We start from the raw sequence: 23,923 nt of genomic DNA on the forward strand, positions 1-23,923 counted from the left end.
GCCAAGATATTTTTATTTTTCATTTTACTTTTACGGACAATAGAACAATGTCGTTCGTTCGCATAAAACCAAAAATGGAAAATACTCTTACCGCCAGTGGCAAAAAATGAACTGCAAGGCTGCGGAACCAATTCACGGAGTGTGCCATCGTCTACGTGTAGTGCACGTCATCCGGAAACATCGTGTGCATTGTTATTCAGTCAGAAGTGGCCCGTGTGAGGGTCAGAATTCGCTCGACCAAGTGCTAGACGCCTACTGCCGCACCACAAAAGATGCGATGGTCGTCCGTATCTGGTACCCCGCATGTGACGCAAAGCAGGGAGTCGGCGAGGTGAACTTAGAAACGAGAACGATTAGACTGTTTTCAGTTGATGGTGACATACCATGTGGAGCGTACAGCAGTGTCAAGAAAAGGGGAGCTCACAGCCTGCCATATATTGCGCCACCTGTAGTGCAGGTACATCTGTTCTGTCGAAATGGGGAGGGGGAGGGGGCAGTTGCATCTCAGCGTACGCTACCTTCATCGACGACAAACGTGCTGGCGGCAAAGAGGCTGAAAAGTAGGTGTGCTCCATAAGAAAGAGCCCGATGTCGTAGAAGTGCGCTGAGATGTCCTGCGTCACCGGAGATGCCAATGAGGCAAGTGCATATGCATCAAGCAGTAAGCTGGTAAGACACGTCGGGAAACACAACCACTTTGTCGACTGCGAGCTGACATAAAGAGCCCGAGCTCTGTCTGAAACATGGTATAACACACACACACCCTCAAGCCTGAAGATGGGTGGGAAAATCATAATGGACTTTGAATATCATCCTCTGCCTAATAAAGGAACCCATCGCGACTAACATGCGGCGAGCCAGGGCGTGAGGGACCAGAAGAGTTTGCGCCACGTGTCGGAGCCGAAACGCTGTGTGGGTGTTGACATAGAGCGCACGCTGCAGGAGGTCAAGTGTGCGGAGCCAATGTTCAACGAAGCCAAAGCGCATACGTTGCAGCAGCCGCATGTCAGCCGCAAAATCGATGCAAAGGCAGCTTAAGGTGTCGGTCACACTGAGTGGATCAATAATCCCCTGAGGTAAGTCTGTACAATATATATATATATATAGCTCGAGATTTACGTACATTAAGGGAGCTGCCCGTTGCCTCACCGTAGGGTTCCACCCACGCAAGTACCACGCACGTACCGTCGGCACTTCAAAGGCACAGGACCGAATTGTCTGCATAGGCGGTGGAGTAAAACCGATATCCACCCGACGACATCCCCTTCAGTCGTTGTCGTAGGTTACATAACAAATGGTCTAGAGCAGTGCTTCCCGAACTGTGGGTCGCGACACACTAGTGGGTCGCGAGACCTATTTAGGTGGGTCGCCGGACGATTTTGAAAATAACTAAGTAAAATATATTACCGACTGAAAATATGAAATCGTATTTCAAACGGAAAGTTTTATAATCAGAACAGTATATACAAAATCATTCTAAGCAAGAAACTATTGTGGCTTAATAACGTGCTCTGGGCGAAACGAGAACAACATAGGCGCAGGACCCATCGGTAATTTGCAATAATGCAACACCGCTTTCCCTTCCACTTGGCACAATGTGACTCATGACTGTGAAAGCGTGCTTCGTTTGTATGTTGGCATAGCGTGTGCATGTGTGTTTATTGTGGCAGCTTGTTTCATTTTATTTCGCTTTGGACGCGTGTATTAAAACTGGATCGTGCCATAAAAGACAGAGTCTATGTAATTACGACGAACCTTCCGCATCTGGTACCAGTGCATCACGTAATACACCTAAAGGTTACTGTGTTAGTGAGGTTATTGAACTAAACTTCTTCCAGAAGAAGGCCAAATTTTTCTTTCGTAAATACAATGATGATTTATTGAAATATGAGTTTGTGTTTTCTGGCACAGATCAAGAGCTGCTTCCTCAGTGTGTTGTGTGCTTTGAAGTACTTGCTAACTAGAGTATGAAACCCTCAAAACTGAAAAGACATTTATCAAAGAAACATCCAGGATACATAAGTAAGTCAATCTACTTTTTCCAAAACAAAAAACGAGAATTTTATAAGTCAAAATCAGTGATGACAAAATCGATTTCTTGGGGAACAAAATAATCAAGCTAAAATCGCTTCATATTGACTGTCATTATCGATAGCCAAAAAGGGAGCAGCTCCAACCGCAGGAGAGGACAATATTTTACCAGCGGCCAAAATAATATGTAATGCTTTGTTTAGCGAAAGCACACAAGATTAATTGACGAAATACACCTTTCAAACACAACGGTAAAGAGAAGGGTCGATGAAATGTCAGAGTTTGTAAAACTGTCCATGATTACAGTTTGCAAGCAAAGTGACTACTTTTCACTTCAGCTGGATGAGAGCACAGATATAGCCGGCGAGGCTATTCTTTTAGCTTTCGTTAGGTTTGAATATGATGGGAGTATTGAAGAAGAAATGCACTTTTGTAAATGTTTGCCAATGAGAACAACAGGGGAAGAAAGTTTTAAATGTCTTGATGGTTTTATGTTAGAAAATGAAACAGAGTCAACAAAATGTGTTGCACTGACGACCGATGGTACCCGTGCTATGTCTGGCGTTTACGCAGGTTTGATTGCTCTGGGCAGTGGCAACTTCTGTTCAGTGGACTCACTGTAGCTTGCACCTAGAGGCCGTTGTTTATAACGGTCTGTCTGAAAGCCTAAAGAAAATCATTAATGACACAGTGAAAACTGTGAATTTCATTAAATCTAGACCTAAAAATTCAAGTTGTTTGCCATACTGTGCTACGAGATGGACAGTGACCACAAAACACATCTCCTGCACTGTGACGTAAGCTAGTTATCAAGAGGGAAAGTGCGATCAAGATTATTTGAGCTTCGAGATGAGCTGAGCACAAAAGTGATGCGAAATCTGTGAGCAGTTTCTGGATACATAAAATGACGAAAAGTGGCTAATACGTCTTTCATATTTGGGTGACAAATTCAGTGCACTTTATAGCCTCAACTTATCGCTGCAAGGGAAGACTGTCCACAAGTACTATGTTCAAGATAAAATAGAAGCAACTATTAAAAACTTGAAAGACGGTCCAATAAAGTGAAAGAGGGCTATTTTGATGGATTCCCACTCCTCGGTGATTTCTTAGGAACATATGGAATCACAGTTAACGAGGAAACGGCAGCTGTCACGAAGGAACATCTTGAAGCACTGACCTCTAGCTTCAGGTACTTATTCTGAAATAATTCTAACAGTAATCACTTAGATTTGAAGTATTCCTCATTAAACATATTTATAATTTTCATTTTACTGTTTTTCACCCGATACAGAAAAATGAGAATTAAGTTCGACCACCTGCATTTTCAAAATGATAGTTGGGCCGTCCCCACATAACGAACTCAAAATAATCTGATAGTTAAATGTTAATCCCACTGATAGTTGTCTGGTATTCAAGAGTGTTACTTAATATTGATTTCCTGTTGTAGGCCATTAAAATTGTTACACCAAGAAGAAATGCAGATGATAAACGGGTATTCATTGGACATATGTATTATACTAGAACTGACATGTGATTACATCTTCACGCACTTTGGGTGCATAGATCCTGAGAAATCAGTACACGGAACAACCACCACTGGCCGTAATAACGGCCTTGTTACGCCTGGGCATTGAATCAAACAGAGCTTGGGGCGTGTACAGGTACAGCTGCCCTTGCAGCTTCAACACGATACCACAGTTCATCAAGAGTAGTGACTGGCGTATTGTGACGAGACAGTTGCTCAGCCACCATTGACCAGTCGTTTCCAATTGGTGACAGATATAGAGAACGTGCTGGCCAGGGCAGCAGTCGAACATTATCTGTATCCAGAAAGGCCCGTACAGGACCTGCAACATGCGGTCGTGCACTGTCCTGCTGAAATGTAGGGTTTCGCAGGGATCGAATGAAGGGTAGAGCCACGGGTCGTAACCCATCTGAAATGTAACGTCCGCTGTTCAAAGTGCCGTCAGTCCGAACAAGAGGTGGCCGAGACGTGTAACCAACGGCACCCCATACCATCACGCCGGGTGATACGCCAGTATGGCGATGACGAATACACGCTTCCAATGTGCGTTCACCGCGATGTCGCCAAACACGGATGCGACCATCATGATGCTGCAAACAGAAACTGGATTCATCCGAAAAAATGACGTTTTGCCATTCGTGCCCCCAGTTTCGTCGTTGAGTACACCATCGCAGGCGCTCCTGTCTGTGATGCATCGTCAAGGGTAAACGCAGCCATGGTCTCCGAACTGATAGTCCATGCTGCTGCAAACGTAGTCGAACTGTTCGTGCAGAAGATGGTTGTTGTCTTGCAAACGTCCCCATCTGTTGACTCAGGGATGGAGACGTGGCTGCACGAACCGTTTCAGCCATGCGGATAAGATGCCTTCCATCTCGACTGCTAGTGATACGAGGCCGTTGTGATCCTGCACGGCGTACCGTATTACCCTCCTGAACCCACCGATTCCATATTCTGCTAACAGTCATTGGATCTCGACCAACGCGAGCAGCTATGTCGCGATACGATAAACCGCAATCGCAATAGGCTACAGCCTGACCTTTATCAAAGTCAGAATCGTGATGGTACGCATTTCTTCTCCTTATACGAGGCATCACAACAACGTTTCACCAGGCAACGCCGGTCAACTGCTGTTTGTGTATGAGAAATCGGTTAGAAACTTTCTTCATGTCAGCACATAGTAGGTGTCGCCACTGGCGCCAACCTTGTGTGAATGCTTTGAAAAGCTAATCATTTGCATATCACAGCATCTTCTTCCTGTCTGTTAAATTTCGCGTCTGTAGCACGTCATCTCCGTGGTGTAGCAATTTTAATGGCCAGTAGTGTACTTTCCAAGATTTTCTGATGGCCTGCTATGGATAAGAAATCCGTTTGAAGAGGTCAAACTCAAAAAGTTAAAACTGGCGGCATATGAGGAAGACTCCCGGATAGAACTACCGTGAGATTCTTCTTTGAAACCTTTATTTCAATAATTAATCCTATTTAGGATCAAAATAAAGGGAGAGTATCGAGTACTTGCAAACATAGCTTTGAAGGACCTAATGGGAATCACAACTACTTACTAATGTGGAGGTGCTTCTTCCAAATTCGTTTTTCTTTTCAAAAAACAAATATAGTAACAAACTTTGGGTAAAAAAAGATTTACGACTAAAACTAACAAGCTTCAATCCAGTTATAGAAAGTATCATTAACACCAAGACTAAACAATACCACAAACTCATTAAGTTCACCATTCAATTTGCATGAAATAAAATTCTTGTAGATCAAATTGTTGTTTCTTTTCTTTATTTATGTTCCCTTCACCATTTTCAAAATTATTACTCAGCAAAGCATTTTTCATACAATACTATGTTCAGTTTCATATTACATATAATTTTTATATTACTATTAACTACTGCCTAGTGACTGTAATGGTAGAATATACATATGTATATAATGGGTCGTGGAAACGTCTTCAGAAAAATATTGGCCTGCGTTAGAAAATTTTGGGAATCACTGGTCTAGAGTGAAGGCGTACAGCAGCGCCGACAGGAGGCACCCCTGTCGGACCGGGTGCCTGATCAGGACGAGCTGAGTGAGCCTTCCATTGTACAGCACCCGAGATGTTGCACTGCGCAGGAGACGTATGACCACCACGACAATGGTTTCTAGGTATCATATATGAAGGAGGACAGCCGTAAGAATGATCGGCCCGATTAAACGCCTGACTGAAGTCTAAGGCTCCATAGCCACTAGCAAATGCTGAGCTCGAGCGAGGGCAGTCAGATCCCAGTAGCAGCTGAGCATTGTCCAAATGTTGTACGTTCCGCCTATCTACGCCTGATCATAGGACACGACATGGCGGGCAGTCCTCTTAAGTCGCGCTGTCAAATGATTTCTACAGATCTTTATGTTGCTATTTATCTGTATCAGGGGGCGATAGTCACTAATTTGCGGACTCCATGGTGTTTGTGAATAGGGGCAATGAGGCCCCTCACCGCCGGGGCCATCAGTTCCCGCACATAAGAGTGTGTATGGATGCTAAGAGATTTCGGGAGTCACAACAAAATTCAAGGGGGATGCTGTCAGGGCAGGTGACGCTTTGTCAGCTTCCGCTCAGATAGCATCGAGGACTTCGTCTTCTGTTAATGATACCTCCAATTCCAATACTGCGTCCTCTGGTACCGCGCCGAACGTGAGTCAAGTGACTGCTTCAATGACAGCTGGTGACTTAAGGTGGTTAACGCACAACATAGCGTAATGGGTGCGAAGGGTGAGTCAGATGCTGCCACTGGGTGTCATGTTGTCTGCCTTCGCCATTGGTGATGGTTCGAATCAGCGCCCAGCACTGTCGTCACCTGTCTGCTGGAAGGTGGTACATAGATGGAACTTCCCAAGGGACCATACGGTCACAATTCGGGTTCCAAAAAAATGGTTCAAATGGCTCTGAGCACTATGTGACTTAACATCTATGGTCATCAGTCCCCTAGAACTTAAAACTACTTAAACCTAACTAACCTAAGGACACTACACAACACCCAGTCATCACGAGGCAGAGAAAATCCCTGGGTTCCAAAACCCTCCCTTCAAAATAGTGGCTGTGCTCTGTGCTTTGGTGCAGTTCATACTGTACATCGTTCAGATGAAAATGGCATCACGGAGAAATCTCTCAACACTTCATAATAAAAGTTCAGGGACTGCCTCCTCCAAGCTGCCGAGTTTCTGCTATATGCGATCATGGACCGGCAAAGGCCAGGTTTTGTGCAGGACAGCCGCCACGACAGCGGAGACGGGTAAGTGCTACGGCGGCATCGACACTAATACCAAGTCTCCTCGATAAGTTGCTGACAGTCGAGAGACACCAGTGCGGTCGCATTCAGTTTCCAAACACCCCTAACATGCCACATCCTCTTTACCGTCAAGGGTGACAGTGCAGACTTAAGACGCATGGTTTGCAAAAGTCAACAGAGGCCAAATCTTTGCCAATCGGGTTCCTTTCACCAGCGAGCGTAAGATATAAGAGTGATTAAGAAGACTGGTAGAAAGTGATGTGTAGTGCGTGAAACTGTATCAGTCGCCATGAACGTATTCCTATGTGCCTACAACTTGGAGACGGACGACGATCGCATCAAGCTCTGGGCAAGGCGAATGACGCAGCAGCTGATATTTGGGGTGAAGGATGGAATTGAAATCAGCGCCCTGCAGCAACGCATCTTGCCACCCCAGAAAAAGCAGTAAGACCGACATCGCATAGAAGGCAAAGCATTCCCTTCGCCTCTCCATTCCTGAAGGAGGGACGGTTACCCATTCATGCACGACAGTCGGCATACCTCTACAAGTATTCGAAGCGTGGGGGACGAAATAGATCTACCCAAACAGGTTAAGAAGACCATAGACATGCACTTCTCGTAAGAGGACCACTTCGAAGGCTGCCGTATGAAGTATATTGTGAAGAAATCCCAGATTATGTGGGGCACAGATAGCGTTGACAATGATCGTAGCTAGACGATATGTCTGTTCTGGCTCTCGTTCTGTCCTGACACGAGGTCCACCAGTGGCACCCGGCCGGGGCATTGAGTCAAACAGAGCTTGGATGGCGTGTACAGGTACAGCTGCCCATGCAGCTTCAACACGATACCACAGTTCATCAAGAGTAGTGACTGGCGTATTGTGACGAGCCAGTTGCTCGGCCACCATTGACCAGACGTTTTCAATTGGAGAGAGATCTGGAGAATGTGTTGGGCAGGGCAGCAGTCGAACATTTTCTGTTTCCAGAAAGGCCCGTACAGGACTTGCAACATGCGGTCGTTCACTGTCCTGCTGAAATGTAGGGTTTCGCAGGGATTGAATGAAGAGTAGAGCCACGGGTCGTAACACATCTGAAATGTAATGTCCGCTGTTCAAAGTGCCGTCAGTTCGAACAAGAGGTGGCCGAGACGTGTAACCAACGGCACCCCATACCATCACGCCGGGTGATACGCCAGTATGGCGATGACGAATACACGCTTCCAATGTGCGTTCACCGCGATGTTGCCAAACACGGATGCGACCATCATGATGCTGCAAACAGAAACTGGATTCATCCGAAAAAATGACGTTCTGCCATTAGTGCCCCCAGTTTCGTCGTTGAGTACACCATCGCAGGCGCTCCCATCTGTGATGCATCGTCAAGGGTAACCGAAGCCATGGTCTCCGAGCTGATAGTCCATACTTCAGAAGTTACGCCGGGGCTGTGAAACTAACATGAAGAAATTAACTCTTACAAGAGCGGTAATGCACATAGATACCTTTCGCAAAGGTGTTCAGTGTTATGAGTGGAACATGGTTCGAATGGAGTGTGAGGAATTGTGTGTCGGCAGGAGGAGGAGACGAGACGCAGCCCGGCGCTGGAGCTGTGGCGGCTGGAGCAGCGCGTGCGCACAGCGGAGGCGGCGGGGCCGGCAGCGGCGCTGGGGCAGGCCGTGTCTCGGCGCGGCGCCGTGCGACAGCGGCTGGCGGCTGTCGCGGCGCGCCACAACGCGCTGCCTGACGCCGAGCCCAGCGCCGGCGCAGGCGCAGAGTCCGCCATCGACGCCACCGACGCCGCGGCGCGAGACGCCGTGCACCAGCTGCGCCTCCACCGCGCACCACAGCGGGCCGTCGAGCACGAGGAGTTCATCGCCAACATGAACCGCCAGGTCCGTTCTCGGCGAATGCTTTCCGACTGTTTCAATACTTATGATTTCGGGAATTGTTTACTAGGATAGAGGAAAAGAACACAATCGATACTGTATTGGTATTTGCTCACAGCCGTCAGCAATATTTAATTTAATTACTATTGTTTGTCTTATCTGATTATATGCCGAAACTGTAAGATATATTCAGGGGCACAAGTGGACCTTAACAACAATTTCATGGTTATAAACTGCAGAAGTACTTACAGACAGGTCAGGAATAAAGAAGATGGGGCCAACACAAACTGAACAATAAGCACACTGGTAGCTGAGGGCTTCATAGGCTAAATTAAGTATGACTGACTACAACATGTAAAGGAATACAGTAGAAGACGAATGGGATGTTTAGAGAGATGGAAGAGTGAACACATCACATGATCAAACTATCAATCATACTCACAAGAATTTAATTAACGAAAGGAGAAAAATATAACAAGCTGCAAATGGATCAGGCAAAAAGGGAACGGACGTGTCTAAAACATGAGTTCGACAGAAAATATAAACACAAATAAGTTACAGACATTAGACGCCAGTGAGCATTGATTTAAATCAATTGCGAAAGATGAAAAAGTTTGTGCCAGAAGGGGATGCGAATCTGGGTCTCCAGCTTACTAGATAGATGCGCTGACCACTGCGCCATCCGGACCCTATGGTCAACGCTACTGCATGGATTACGCGGCACAACTCCCATCAGATCCTAACTCTCATCTTATCCACACACTGCTAATGTAGTCCCCCTTGCTCATTATCCTCATTACTCGTGGCATCTCGCCTATTCCCGTAAGAATTACAGCTTGGTGTGCATATGCACAGAAGGGATCATTGCCCATCATCGCCTTGAAATATACATGTGCAGTGTCTCTTCTTTCGGATGTGTCCGAAAGAAGAAGTACCATTTTTGATCCTACTACCACTATGAATCCAGTCGCTGCCAGTGGGCCTTGATTTAAAACAGTGGGGAAAGTTCAAAATTTGTGTTGGATCACGATTCGAACCTGGGCCTCCTGCTTACTAGCAGCACCTTTCCCTGTTGTTTTAAATCAATGCCAACAGCCAGCTAATGTCTGTAACTCCTCTGTGTCCTGATTCACAGTTGCTGCAGTATCAAAACTGGTGTCTGTTCTGTCATACAGTATAGAAAATATAAAATGGCAAGCCGGAACGGCTAAAGGAGACGTCGAAATCACTGGAAATATATGTTTCTGTGGAATATGTAGATGGTGGCTGTGCGAGAAATTGGAGGCTTCTGTATGAATGTAAAGAGCTTGTTGACAGGTCAGTAGCAAACAAAGAATGCAAGGCTAAAAGTTGTAATGAAAATGTAGAACGGTTATTTAGACGAAACAAACTTGAAGACTATATGATGCGAAAGGAAGAGGAAGTAGATGAAGATCAATGCGAGATATGGCTACGAGAAGATTTTGACAGAGCGCTAAAGGCATAGGGTGAAGGAAGGCATCTGGAGTAAACGAAAATCCCTCATAATTACTGAGCTCTTTGCGAGAACCAACCATGACTTAGCTATTGAACCTGGTATACGAGAAAAATGAGACGGAAGAAATACCCTCAGACTTCAAGAACCACGTAATAATCTTATCACTACAGAAGGCAGATGTAAATTACTATAGAACAATCACTTTAACAAGTATTGTTTGAAAAATTCTGACCCTAGGTATTTACAGAAGAATGGAATGTCTGGCAGAATACGTAGGAGAGAACCACTTAAGGTCCTGCAGAAATACAGCCACATGCTAGGTAGCACTGCCCCTTTGGATTATCTTGAAAGTTTTTTGGGATACAAACCGAAGAAAGGCCAACCTATATTTATGGACTTTATAGATTTAAAGAAAGTTTTTGACAATTTCGACTGAAATACACTCTTACTAATTCAGAGAGTAGCAAGGATAAAATATGGGGTGCGAAGGTTGGCTACAATTGTGCCGAAACCAAACTGCAGTTATGAGACTCGAAGGATACTAAAAAGAGGCTGTAGTCGAAAAGGGAGTTTTCAAGGGTTTAGTCCATCCCCAACTTTACAATGAGTAACTAGTAAAGGAAACCAAGGAGACATTTGGAAAGAGAATTAGCTCAGGAAGAAGAAATATGAGCTCAGTTTCGTCGATGACGTTGTAATTCTGTTACAGACGGCAAAGGAATTAGATCAGTTAGACAGAATGCATATTGTCTTCAGAAGAGATTATAATAATGATGTCAAGAAAAATAAAATAACGGTGATGGAAATAAATGGAAGTAAATCGGAAAGAAGTTGTTCTCATTCATTAATCCATTAACGATTCTTCAGTGTTATACGATGGCGTGCTGAAAAGTAGTGCCTGATAATTTTTTATGTGAAAACTCTTCAATCTTTTTACATGGAACAAACGTTATTAACATTCTACATCTTTATTCTCCATGTCTACATATTTGAAGCCTTCTGCAGCCAGCGAACTTCTAAGTCGATGCGTGAAGAAAAGCGTTCTATATTCGAGTATCGTGTTCGAAGTGTTCGGCCACACACAGAGCATCTGCTCCTTCAGTACGACAATGCCAGACCACACGCGAGCGCTACGACATCCACAACAATTCGTCGCCTTGGGTTCGATGTCATCGATCATCTTCCATACAGTCCCGCTTTGGCCCCAGCCGATTTTCATCTGCTTCCAAAACATAAGGAACACCTCCGAGAACTTTGCTTTGAAAACGATGAAACGGAGCAAGCAGAGGTGAGGTTGTGGTTCCCCCAAGAAAGTCAAACATCGTACAGTGACTGTATCAAAAACTGGCGTTTCGTTGGGAGAACTGTGTTCATCGCCAGGACGATTATGTTCAGAAATAAATATATAGAAAAGAAGAATAAAGATTCAGGATATTAATAACATTTGTTTTATTTAAAAATCTTTTAGAGATTTCACAAAGAAATCGGAGACATTCATTTCCCGATCGCCCTCGTGCGTTGCAGAATGTAGGAACATTCTAAAAGTATGAAAATTTCCAGTTCTTGTCCCGCTAGATTAGTCTTCAAATTAGCGAAGAACCATCCGAAAATTATTCTGTCTTGGGAATTCGGTTTTAAAAGGTGCCAAACTGAACTGACGATCGTCAATAACAAACAACAGAAGATAGCTGTGAAGAGTGGATTATATGGTGACGCTCGTCTAAAACAAAATAAAACAACTGAACCCATACGACCAGTGGTTTGTTTTATTAGAAGTAGATCAAATATTCAATAATCTGTATACATGCCACAAAAGTGACAATGTTTTTACAGTATTCTTGAAAGAAAGTATCGGTCGAAGCTAAGTTACCACAAGATGTTAACGCCCACATATAACAATAACGGAGCGCACGTGGTTGCTGTTGCTGTCATCAGTCGTAATCGCGACGGTCCTATCACACTGACTGTGACTTCAAATCGCCATTCAAATAATGTATGAAGAGCGGCACGTTAACACGATGTACTAAACTATACAGGAGAAACATTAGGAAAGTAATTCTGCCTCACGCTAATAGCGATGTGCACAGGCACACAGCAACCACAGTCCTTCAAAACGGGAAATCACTTTTGTTTCTATGATCAAGAAAGTATGCGTCAATTTCTTGTATCACATTCTTCGAAAACACATAACTGGCACTTAGAACAATGCAAATTATGTAGTATCGTGTTGTTCTGTGGTGAACTCAGAACTGAAATTACTTCCCTCTCGTAGCATGAATTACTTTACCACCACAAACGTTTCCTCAGATTCTTCCCTAATACTTGCCAGCAGTATCTTTCTTATCTTAAACCGTGCATTTTTATTAAATATTCCTGTCATTATTGGTACAATTACTTATTTGTTTCACTCAATCTATAAAATTAGAAAATATGACAAAGTACGGGCATCTAACTCTATAAGTACATGCAATGGGTGGTCAGAGAGAGTCTGGAAAGCTTGTAAAAGTGTTGCATTGTAGCTTCTGCAGCGAGAAAATTGTTAGGGCCAAAGCTATATAATCTGCACTATTTCCGAGATGATTAGCATTGAAGTTAGCCAATCAGCTATTGAGTGCGCAAATTCAAGTGACCCGCCAGATACAATTAGTGTCAGCTGTTCTCGTAGAATACATGATAGTGCACGAGGCAGCTGAACATTTGGCTTCGATTCAATCCTTACAGCTATCCCATTTCCAGTTTCTGTATCGCTTTCTTGATCGGTTTTAGGAAACCAAAATAAAAACACACATGCTGACACTGACTTGATTTTCTGAACACAACAGCCTGATTGGCTAACTTCATTGCTAGTTAACTCAGAAATGGTGCAACGGATCAAATTTTTTCTTAACAATTATTCCTCAGTGTGGTATCACATATCGATAACACCCTACTGGTGTTTTAGTTGGTAGTGGAATTGCAAGTTTGCGTCAGACGCCGATAGCAGTCCTATGAGATCCGGCAGATCCAATGGAACACGCCTGCTGAACCACGCCTCGAATACCTCTGGACTGCTAGCGCCCTCAGATGCCGCGATAGAGGACGGCTGCTGGCAGCCAGACACTCCTTTCGCGTTTGGAGCCTCTTCACTATCTGAAGCTACGCAGTACTGTTTGGTGGGCGTGAGCGTCGGGGTGGGGGTGGGAGTTTGTGTGTGTCGGTGGGTGGGTGGGTGTGTGCGTGCGTTTACGCGTGAATTAAACGCAAGGTGAGATGATGCCTGGAATGATACCTGTACATGAGTCAATCTAGGCTGTACCTTAGAATGGTGAAAGAGAAGGAGGTAAACATACACTAGGTGATCAAGAGTATCCGGACACCCCAAAACCATACATTTTTCATATTAGATGCATTTTGCTGCCACCTAGTGCCAGGTACTCCATATCAGCGGCGTCAGTAGTCATTAGACATCGTGAGAGAGCAGAATGGGCCGCTCCGCGGAACTCACGGACTTCGAACGTGGGCAGGTGAGTGGTGTCTCTTGTGTCGTATGACACAAGAGACACCACGGTTCGCCAGAGCCAGAGCCATTCGCCGAACACGATGGTTTTCCATCTCGGTAGTGCAATGTGACCGTCAGGAGCCAGGTCTTCTTGCGACCGTACATCCTCGTGAACACCACTGCCAGCAGTCGTGTTCAGTGGCTACATTTCTGCTAAGTCTTTATGATGCAGCACCTGAGAAGGAACATCCAGCTTACGGAAGCTCTAGTACACGACCTCGTTCAAACTTAGTGGGGTATTGACAGTGTCGTGTCTGTCGTCTGATAGACATTCTCGACGATCAACAACTAACCACGTCGTCAAGGGTATTAAACGCTCACGATGATTGCGGTGTGTATTTAAAGCAAACCTGATCTATATACTCATACTGGCGCTACTAGAGCCACTCTTATGCTGCTGGTGAGAAATTTGAATGGACATCAGACGTAGGAACACAGCTATCAGCTTCTGGTTATAGCGCACAACTCGTTCTTGGTATTTCTTTTTTCCGTCAGTGTATTTATGAGAAATGAATTACCAGATTTTATTAACTTTTAAAAGACCCAAAAAATAGTTTATATTGAAACTTTCCTGACCATCTGTATCATTCAAAATAGGCCATTAATTTTAACCACCTTTATGTAAAATTATTCCTTATATGTAACGTACATAGGCATATGCAACACACACGTGTCATCTCCTCCTCGTCTCCCGTTCCCCGTTCCGATCTAAAGATTTGTGTGGCTACCATGTAGATATATTTTTAGCAACTTTCCTGCCGACTATTTTAATGTTGGTCGGAAGATAATGTGATGCCGTTGTGTCAATTCTTACTTGTCCATGGTGGTAAGAAAGGCCTTTGTGGAGAGCACATGACCATTTACTTCACCGTTGGTCTTCTATTACGAATATGGTGGATTTATCGCGATCTACATCTACATCAGTACTCCGCAAGCCACCTGATGGTGTTTATTGGAGGGTACCACTAATCGATCCCCCATTCCCTGCTCCACTTGTGAATGCTGCGTGGGAAGAATGACTGCCGGTAACCATCTGTATTAGCCATAGCTTCTAGAATTTTACTGTCGTGGTCATTTCGCGTGATGTGGTGGGAGGAAGCAATATGCTGTCCGACTCTTGCCTAAAAGTACTCTCTCAAAATTTCAGTAGTAAACTTCTCCATGATGCGCAACACCTCTCTTGTAGCGTCTGCCAATGGAGTTGATAACCTCTGTAACGCTCTCGCACCGACTAAACGATCCCATGACGAAATGCGCCGCTCTTCGTTGGCTCTTCTCTATCTCTTTTATCTTGATTACCAATACATCTACATCTACATTTATACTCCGCAAGCCACCCAACGGTGTGTGACGGAGGGCACTTTACGTGCCACTGTCATTACCTCCCTTTCCTGTTCCAGTCGCGTATGGTTCGCGGGAAGAACGACTGTCTGAAAGCCTCTGTGCGCGCTCTAATCTCTCTAATTTTACATTCGTGATCTCCTCGGGAGGTATTAGTAGGGGGAAGCAATATATTCGATACCTCATCCAGAAACGCACCCTCTCGAAACCTGGCGAGCAAGCTACACCGCGATGCAGAGCGCCTCTCTTGCAGAGTCTGCCACTTGAGTTTATTAAACATCTCCGTAACACTGTCACGGTTACCAAATAACCATGTGACGAAACGCGCCGCTCTTCTTTGGATCTTCTCTATCTCCTCCGTCAGACCGATCTGGTACGGATCCCACACTGATGAGCAATACTCAAGTATAGGTCGAACGAGTGTTTTGTAAGCCACCTCCTTTGTTGATGGACTACATTTTCTAAGCACTCTCCCAATGAATCTCAACTTGGTACCCGCCTTACCAACAATTAATTTTATATGATCATTCCACTTCAAATCGTTCCGCACGCATACTCCCAGATATTTTACAGAAGTAACTGCTACCAGTGTTTGTTCCGCTATCATATAATCATACAATAAAGGATCCTTCTTTCTATGTATTCGCAATACATTACATTTGTCTATGTTAAGGGTCAGTTGCCACTCCCTGCGCCAAGTGCCTATCCGCTGCAGATCTTCCTGCATTTCGCTACAATTTTCTAATGCTGCAACTTCTCTGTATACTACAGCATCATCCGCGAAAAGCCGCATGGAACTTCCGACACTATCTACTAGGTCATTTATATATATTGTGAAAAGCAATGGTCCCATAACACTCCCCTGTGGCACGCCAGAGGTTACTTTAACGTCTGTAGACGTCTCTCCATTGATAACAACATGCTGTGTTCTGTTTGCTAAAAACTTTTCAATCCAGCCACACAGCTGGTCTGATATTCCGTAGGCTCTTACTTTGTTTATCAGGCGACAGTGCGGAACTGTATCGAACGCCTTCCGGAAGTCAAGAAAAATAGCATCTACCTGGGAGCCTGTATCTAATATTTTTTGGGTCTCATGAACAAATAAAGCGACTTGGGTCTCACACGTTCGCTGTTTCCGGAATCCATGTTGATTCCTACATAGTAGATTCTGGGTTTCCAAAAACGACATGATACGCGAGCAAAAAACATGTTCTAAAATTCTACAACAGATCGACGTCAGAGATATAGGTCTATAGTTTTGCGCATCTGCTCGACGACCCTTCTTGAAGACTGGGACTATCTGTGCTCTTTTCCAATCATTTGGAACCCTCCGTTCCTCTAGGGACTTGCGGTACACGGCTGTTAGAAGGGGGGCAAGTTCTTTCGCGTACTCTGTGTAGAATCGAATTGGTATACCGTCAGGTCCAGTGGACTTTCCTCTATTGAGTGATTCCAGTTGCTTTTCTATTCCTTGGACACTTATTTCGATGTCAGCCATTTTTTCGTTTGTGCGAGGATTTAGAGAAGGAACTGCACTGCGGTCTTCCTCTGTGAAACAGCTTTGGAAAAAGGTGTTTAGTATTTCAGCTTTACGCGTGTCATCCTCTGTTTTAATGCCATCATCACCCCGTAGTGTCTGGATATGCTGTTTCGAGCCACTAACTGATTTAACGGAAGACCAGAACTTCCTAGGATTTTCTGTCAAGTCGGTACATAGAATTTTACTTTCGAATTCACTGAACGCTTCACGCATAGCCCTCTTTACGCTAACTTTGACATCGTTTAGCTTCTGTTTGTCTGAGAGGTTTTGGCTGCGTTTAAACTTGGAGTGGAGCTCTCTTTGCTTTCGCAGTAGTTTCCTAACTTTGTTGTTGTACCACGGTGGGTTTTTCCCGTCCCTCACAGTTTTACTCGGCACGTACCTGTCTAAAACACATTTTACGATTGCCTTGAACTTTTTCCATAAACACTCAACATTGTCAGTGTCGGAACAGAAATTTTCGTTTTGATCTGTTAGGTAGTCTGAAATCTGCCTTCTATTACTCTTGCTAAACAGATAAACCTTCCTGCCTTTTTTTATATTCCTATTAACTTCCATATTCAGGGATGCTGCAACGGCCTTATGATCACTGATTCCCTGTTCTGTACATACAGAGTCGAAAAGTTCGGGTCTGTTTGTTATCAGTAGGTCCAAGATGTTATCTCCACGAGTCGGTTCTCCGTTTAATTGCTCGAGGTAATTTTCGGATAGTGCACCCAGTATAATGTCACTCGATGCTCTGTCCCTACCACCCGTCCTAAACATCTGAGTGTCCCAGTCTATATCTGGTAAATTGAAATCTCCACCTAAGAATATAACATGCTGAGAAAATTTATGTGAAATGTATTCCAAATTTTTTCTCAGTTGTTTTGCCACTAATGCTGCTGAGTCGGGAGGTCGGTAAAAGGAGCCAATTATTAACCTAGTTCGGTTGTTGAGTGTAGCCTCCACCCATAATAATTCACAGGAACTATCCACTTCTACTTCACTACAGGATAAACTACTACTAACAGCGACGAACACTCCACCACCGGTTGCATGCAATCTATCCTTTCTAAACACCGTCTGTACCTTTGCAAAAATTTCGGCAGAATTTATCTCTGGCTTAAGCCAGCTTTCTGTGCCTATAACGATTTCAGCTTCGGTGCTTTCTATCAGCGCTTGAAGTTCTGGTACTTTACCAACGCAGCTTCGACAGTTGACAATTACAATACCGATTGCTGCTTGGTCCACGCATGTCCTGACTTTGCCCCGCACCCGTTGAGGCTGTTGCCCTTTCTGTACTTGCCCAAGACCATCTAACCTAAAAAACCGCCCAGCCCACGCCACACAACCCCTGCTACCCGTGTAGCCGCTTGTTGCGTGTAGTGGACTCCTGACCTATCCAGCGGAACCCGAAACCCCACCACCCTATGGCGCAAGTCGAGGAATCTGCAGCCCACACGGTCGCAGAACCGTCTCAGCCTCTGATTCAGACCCTCCACTCGGCTCTGTACCAAAGGTCCGCAGTCAGTCCTGTCGACGATGCTGCAGATGGTGAGCTCTGCTTTCATTCCGCTAGCGAGACTGGCAGTCTTCACCAAATCAGATAGCCGCCGGAAGCCAGAGAGGATTTCCTCCGATACATAGCGACACACATCATTGGTGCCGACATGAGCGACCACCTGCAGATGGGTGCACCCTGTACCCTTCATTGCATCCGGAAGGACCCTTTCCACATCTGGAATGACTCCCCCCGGTATGCACACGGAGTGCACATTGGTTTTCTTCCCCTCTCTTGCTGCCATTTCCCTAAGGGGCCCCATTACGCGCCTGACGTTGGAGCTCCCAACTACCAGTAAGCCCACCCTCTGCGACTGCCCGAATCTTGCAGACTCAAGAATCGCTCGAACAAGTGCCTTGTAAGTCACTTCCTTCTTCCTACGAATCTCTGATTGGCATGTGCCTTTCCTGCTATTTACTTTGTGTGGTCCTTACACTTACGGCGGTCTCCTAAACTGACATACGGCCGGTAGAGCGGTGTGCTGACCACATGCCCCTCCCTATTCGCATCCAGTGACGCCATTGCGCTGAGGATGACACTGCGGCTGGTTGGTATCGTTGGGCCTTCATGGCCTGTTCGGGTGGCGTTTAGTTTTATTACACTTAAGATCGCTCTGGAGATATACTCCTAGATATTTTGCAATTGACAGTCATTTGTTCGTTTGTTTTGAAAGCTAGTGATCGCCCGTTGGCGTTGGTGAGTCAGTCAGGCAGCAGCCGCCGAGATTGAAAGAGTAGCAACAGAGAAGTAACCGATATTGTGACATTTTACTACTTCCTAACGTGGAGCGAATTATATACTCGTATAATTTCGTCTGTGTGCATTAGCAGTTTAGTTTTTTGAATTACTGCATTTTAATTTAATTTTTTGTTAGACATAGTTCTCGCATTTACATTAGTGTCAGAAAGTAACTGATTTTCTGACATTATACAAATTCCTAACCATGAGCGAACTGTTTAGTCTCACCTGTGTGCCATGTAGTTTAGTCTTTGAATCTCTGCGTGTTAATCTAATTTATTAAAGAGTTTCGTAGTGTGGGTCGATAGTTGTTTGTTTGTCTGTGTATTGTAGTTATTCAGCGTCTTTAGTACGGATAGTGACTGTGTTTGCTGTGTCCGGATGCGAGCTGACTTGGTGGCATTTCGCTGTCAGCTCCAGGCTGTGTTGGTTTCGGTTACACAGCTTAAGGCTGCATTGAATGGTTATCACTGTTATGGACCAGCCGTGAAGATCCAAGGAACGTCCAGCACGACCCACGATTCCTCGGATCGGTCTGCACCGGGGTCTGTCCAGCTGCTGCTCACAATGAGGTTGATCACTCACCACTGGTCGAGTGGGAGATCGTCTCAGAGCGTGGCAGGGTGCTTCAGAGGAACCTCTCAGCCAGCAAGATTCGAGGAGTCACAGAGGATGAGATTATTGATATCTGGGAGAGCGTTATGGGGCCCTTAAGGACATGGCTGACAAGTAGGGGAAGGAAGCCAAAGTGCACTCCTTGTGCATACCGGGTGAAGTTATTTCTGACGTTGAATGGGTCCTCCGGGATGCCCTGAAAGCCACAGGTTGCAGACAATGGCAGGTGGTGGCTCATGTCGGGATCAATTATGTGTCTCGCTTTGTATTGGAAGAGATCCTCTCTGCTTTCAAGCACGTACCAGAAGTGGTAAGGCAGCGCCGCGCAGAGTGGCCGCGTGGTTTGAGGCGCCATGTCATGGATTGCGCGGCTCTTCCCACCGGAGGTTAGAGTCCTCCCTCGGGCATGGGTGTGTGGGTTGTTCTTAGCATAAGTTAGTTTAAGTAGTGTGTAGCTCTATGGATCAATGACCTCAGCAGTTTCGTCCCTTAGGAACTCACAGACATTTGAACATTTGGTAAGGCAGCCAGTCTTGCTTGGGAAATGAAAGCAGTGCTCACCATTTGCAGCCCAGGTGGCAGGACCGATGCAGAGCCGAGTGGAGGGTCTGAATCAGCGGCTCAGACGGTTCTGCGACCGCGTAGACTGCGGATTCCTCAACTTGCGCCATAGTCCAATAAACAAAGGAGGCGGGTACTTGGGTAGTGGGGCTGTGTGGCGTAGACTAGCACTGAAAGCTGGCTAAAGTCGAAGACAAATTCAAGAAAAAGTTTTGCGAAGGACCTATCGGCGTCCAGAAAAGATAGGCTTAATACAGTTGGCGATAGAGTATTTGTTGCCTAAGGAGTAGTTTATCTTGTAGCGAAATCGAAATAGATAGTTCCTGTGAGTTAGTATGGGTAGAAGTCATTCTTGGAAACCGGAATAAAATAATAACTGGATCCTGTTACCGATCTCCCAACTCCGATGATGCAATTGCTCAAAGGTTCAAAGAAACTTGAGTCTAATTTGAAACATATATATCCGACTCATACAAGATCAGAAAATGAAAACAAATTGCAAAACGATTTAGGTAACATATCTGTGTGGCGGCTTCAGTTTATCCTCCATATGTTGGCGAATACAACTGTTTAAATCAGCAGGGGCGCATAAAATATCATCCGAAATTGTGCTAAACCCATCCTCTGAAAATTATTCATGAGCTCAATCGAGTAGAAAACAGTTGTGAAAAGACACTTGACCTCATAGCGGCAAATAATCATGAACTAGTAATGAGCATCCTAACGGATACAGAGATTAGGGAACATAGGCTGTAGTAAGGAGACTGAATACCGGAGCTCCCAAATCCATCAAAAATAAACAAAAAATATATGTATTCAAAAAATCAAATAAAAATTCGCTTGACGCCTTAGTGAGAGAGATATACACTCTTCCCATATTAACAATGTAAGTGTGAACTAGATGTGTCTTGAATTCAAAGAAATAGTATCGACAGCAATTGAAAGATTTATACCAAGTGAACTAACAAAGGACAGAACTAATCGCCCATGGTACACAAAACACACAACACTGTTGTAGAAACAACGAAAAAAGCACGATATTTAAATAAACGCAAAATCCGCAAGATTGGCGATCTTTTACAGAAGTCGAAATTTAGCGGACACTTCCATGCTAGATGCTTATAACCGTGGGCTTATAACCGTTTCCACAACAAATCTTTCTCTCGAAACCTGCCAGAAAGTCCTAAAAGATTCTGGTTGTATGTAAAATATGGAGGCCGCAAGACATAATCAATGCTTTCTCTGCGCAATAGCAGCGGAAATACTGTTGATGACAGTGCTGCTAAAAGAGAGTTACTAAACACAGCATTTCGAAATACCTTCACCAAGGAAGCCGAAGTGAATATTCCAGAATTCGAATCAAGAACAGCTGCCAACATGACTAACATAGAAGCAGATATCCTCGGAGTTGTGAATCAGCTTAAACCACTTAATAGAACCAAGTCTTCCGGTCCAGACGGTACACCAATTATGTTCCTTTCAGAGTATGGTGATGCAGTAGCACGACATATTACAATCATATTCGCTCGACGAAAGATCTGTATCCAATGACTGGAATGTTTCACAGGTCACACCAGTATTCAAGAAAGCCAGCAGGAGTAATCCACTAAATTACTGGCCCACGTCATTAATGTCGTTACTGTGACGTCCCTTCCCTCCTTCTTCACTCGCCGGGAAGAGACGCGACTCGTAACGATGTTCGTCCCCGTCGGTGTGACGTGGAACAGCATCTGTAAATCTCGTAAGAACACAACCCCTCGCGTGGTTTAGAAATATTCTGTTATCTGTCCGCAACAGTCTTCTCAGTTTGTGCGAACTGGTAAACTGCAATCGTTTATTTTAATTTTTATGCCCGGTTAGTTCCGTGATGAAATAAAATCTTGATTCTTGATTTCATCATTACGATCGTTCTTCACATCATACATAGCGAGGATGAAAATTTGCTGTCTACTATTCCGTTACTAAGTCCAGTTATTAACAACGGTCCGACGTAACTCCAGAGATAACTTATGTTGGAGTAAATCTTTCATTTTTTTTAATACGCCGTAAACTAGTTTAAACTAATCACTCTTCACTGTCCATTATTCATGTACTCACTTAGTCACTTAAAATCTTTAAAGAGTTAGGCGACACGTAAGATTTACCTATTGACTCAGATTTTGTTGTTCTTTCTGTAATTAATTGTTTGTCCCTATAACACACGCACTCCCTAAAACACACGCACACCGATATGTCATTCAAGATTATCTTCTGTTCAGTTCAGTAATCGTGACAGTGACGACAACTTTTGACTAATCGGCGTACTTGTCTTTTTTCGTGTCTTCGTTTTATTGTGTCTTACTCAAGACTACGAATTGTTTTTCCGTCATTGATCCATTGCTCTCAAGGTTTGTAAGTGTTAATCAGTACGAAGGCTAAGTCCGATAAACCAATATCACTCAATCGAAGTCTAACACTCGTCTTACTATACCGTCCCGTTGAGAACGGTAAAGATTAACTTTCATCAGTCGAATGACTGAGCAACACATCAGTCTCTACCTCACGAACTATCAAACTTCCAAAACTGAAACAATCTAATAGCGTTTGCGCCCAGAGAACTATCGCAAAAGTACTCTAGAGCGACTCAAGAGCAACTAACTAACTGAACATTACCATATCAGAGTTACATTGTAGTCGCATTGAATTTCCTTTTAGATGCGGCTACAACTCTCTTCCATGCTAAATGCTATCTTTGACTGAATTACTTTCTTGGATTTAGCCTTCGTTCATATCATTTTAAATTTATTCTACAGATGTTTCAAAATGGTTCAAATGGCTCTGAGCACTATGCGACTTAACTTCTGAGGTCATCAGTCACCTAAAACTTAGAACTAATTAAACCTAACTAACCTAAGGACGCCACACACATCCATGCCCGCGGCAGGATTCGAACCTGCGACCGTAGCGGTCGCTCGGCACCAGACTGTAGCGCCTAGAACCGCACGGCCACTCCGGCCGGCTACAGATGTTTGATATAGAGTCTACGATAATCCGTTCCTTTTATCTACCCTTTTTGTATGCTATTCTCAGTATTTTAATAATGTAGGTGTTAATCAAAACATAACCAGTGTAGATTTTATCGTCAATTGTTGCCGTCACTGTCAAGATCACTCACTTCCCTACTTTAAGTTTCCACAAAGTTTGTTAATTGGGGTTTTCAATCCTTGGGGCGTTACAACATGCAGTACGATTTTATAACATAGATATTGTTCGAACATTATGAATTACCTCGAAGAGAACGGTCAATTGACACACAGTCAACAAGGATTTAGAAAACATCATTCCTGAGAAACACAACTAAATCTTTACTCACATGAAGTGTTGAGTGATATCGACAAAGGATTTCAAATTGATTCCGTGTTTCTGGATTTCCAGATGGGTTTTGACACCATACCTTACAAGCGACTTGTAATCAAACTGCATGCTTGTGGATATCGTCTGTAATGAGACTGGATTCGTGATTTCCTGTCAGAGAGATCACAGTTCGTAGTAATTGATGGAAAGTAATCAAGTAACAAGAAAAGTGGTTTCTGGCGTTCCCCAAGGTAGTGTTATAGGCCCTCCGCTGTTCCTTATCTACATAAACGATTTAGGAGGCACTCTGAGTAGCCGTCTTAGGTTGTTTGCTGATGATGCTGTCGTTTATCGTTTAGTAAAGTCATCAAAAGATCAAAACAAATTGCGAATCGATTTAGAAAAGATATCTGTATGGAGCGGAAATTGGCAATTGACCCTAAAAAAAGTGTGTGATCATCTACATGAGTACTAAAAGGAATCCGTTAAACTTCTGTTACACGATAAATCAATGAAATCTGAAGGCCGTAAATT

At 44.3% G+C, this 23,923-nt stretch overlaps 1 protein-coding gene across 1 annotated transcript in view; it reads left to right on the forward strand.

Moving 5' to 3' along the window:
• The first annotated feature begins 609 nt into the window (after positions 1-609).
• The window catches only part of LOC124722415, a 397,391-nt gene continuing 374,077 nt past the window's right edge, over positions 610-23,923 (forward strand). The window contains exons 1-2 of the mRNA XM_047247581.1: positions 610-639; positions 8,392-8,709. Coding sequence (XP_047103537.1) covers positions 610-639; positions 8,392-8,709 — 348 coding nt within the window. The remainder of the gene's footprint in view (positions 640-8,391; positions 8,710-23,923) is intronic.

This window comes from Schistocerca piceifrons, chromosome X (assembly GCF_021461385.2).
Source record: "Schistocerca piceifrons isolate TAMUIC-IGC-003096 chromosome X, iqSchPice1.1, whole genome shotgun sequence".
NCBI classification, from domain to species: Eukaryota; Metazoa; Arthropoda; class Insecta; order Orthoptera; family Acrididae; genus Schistocerca; species Schistocerca piceifrons.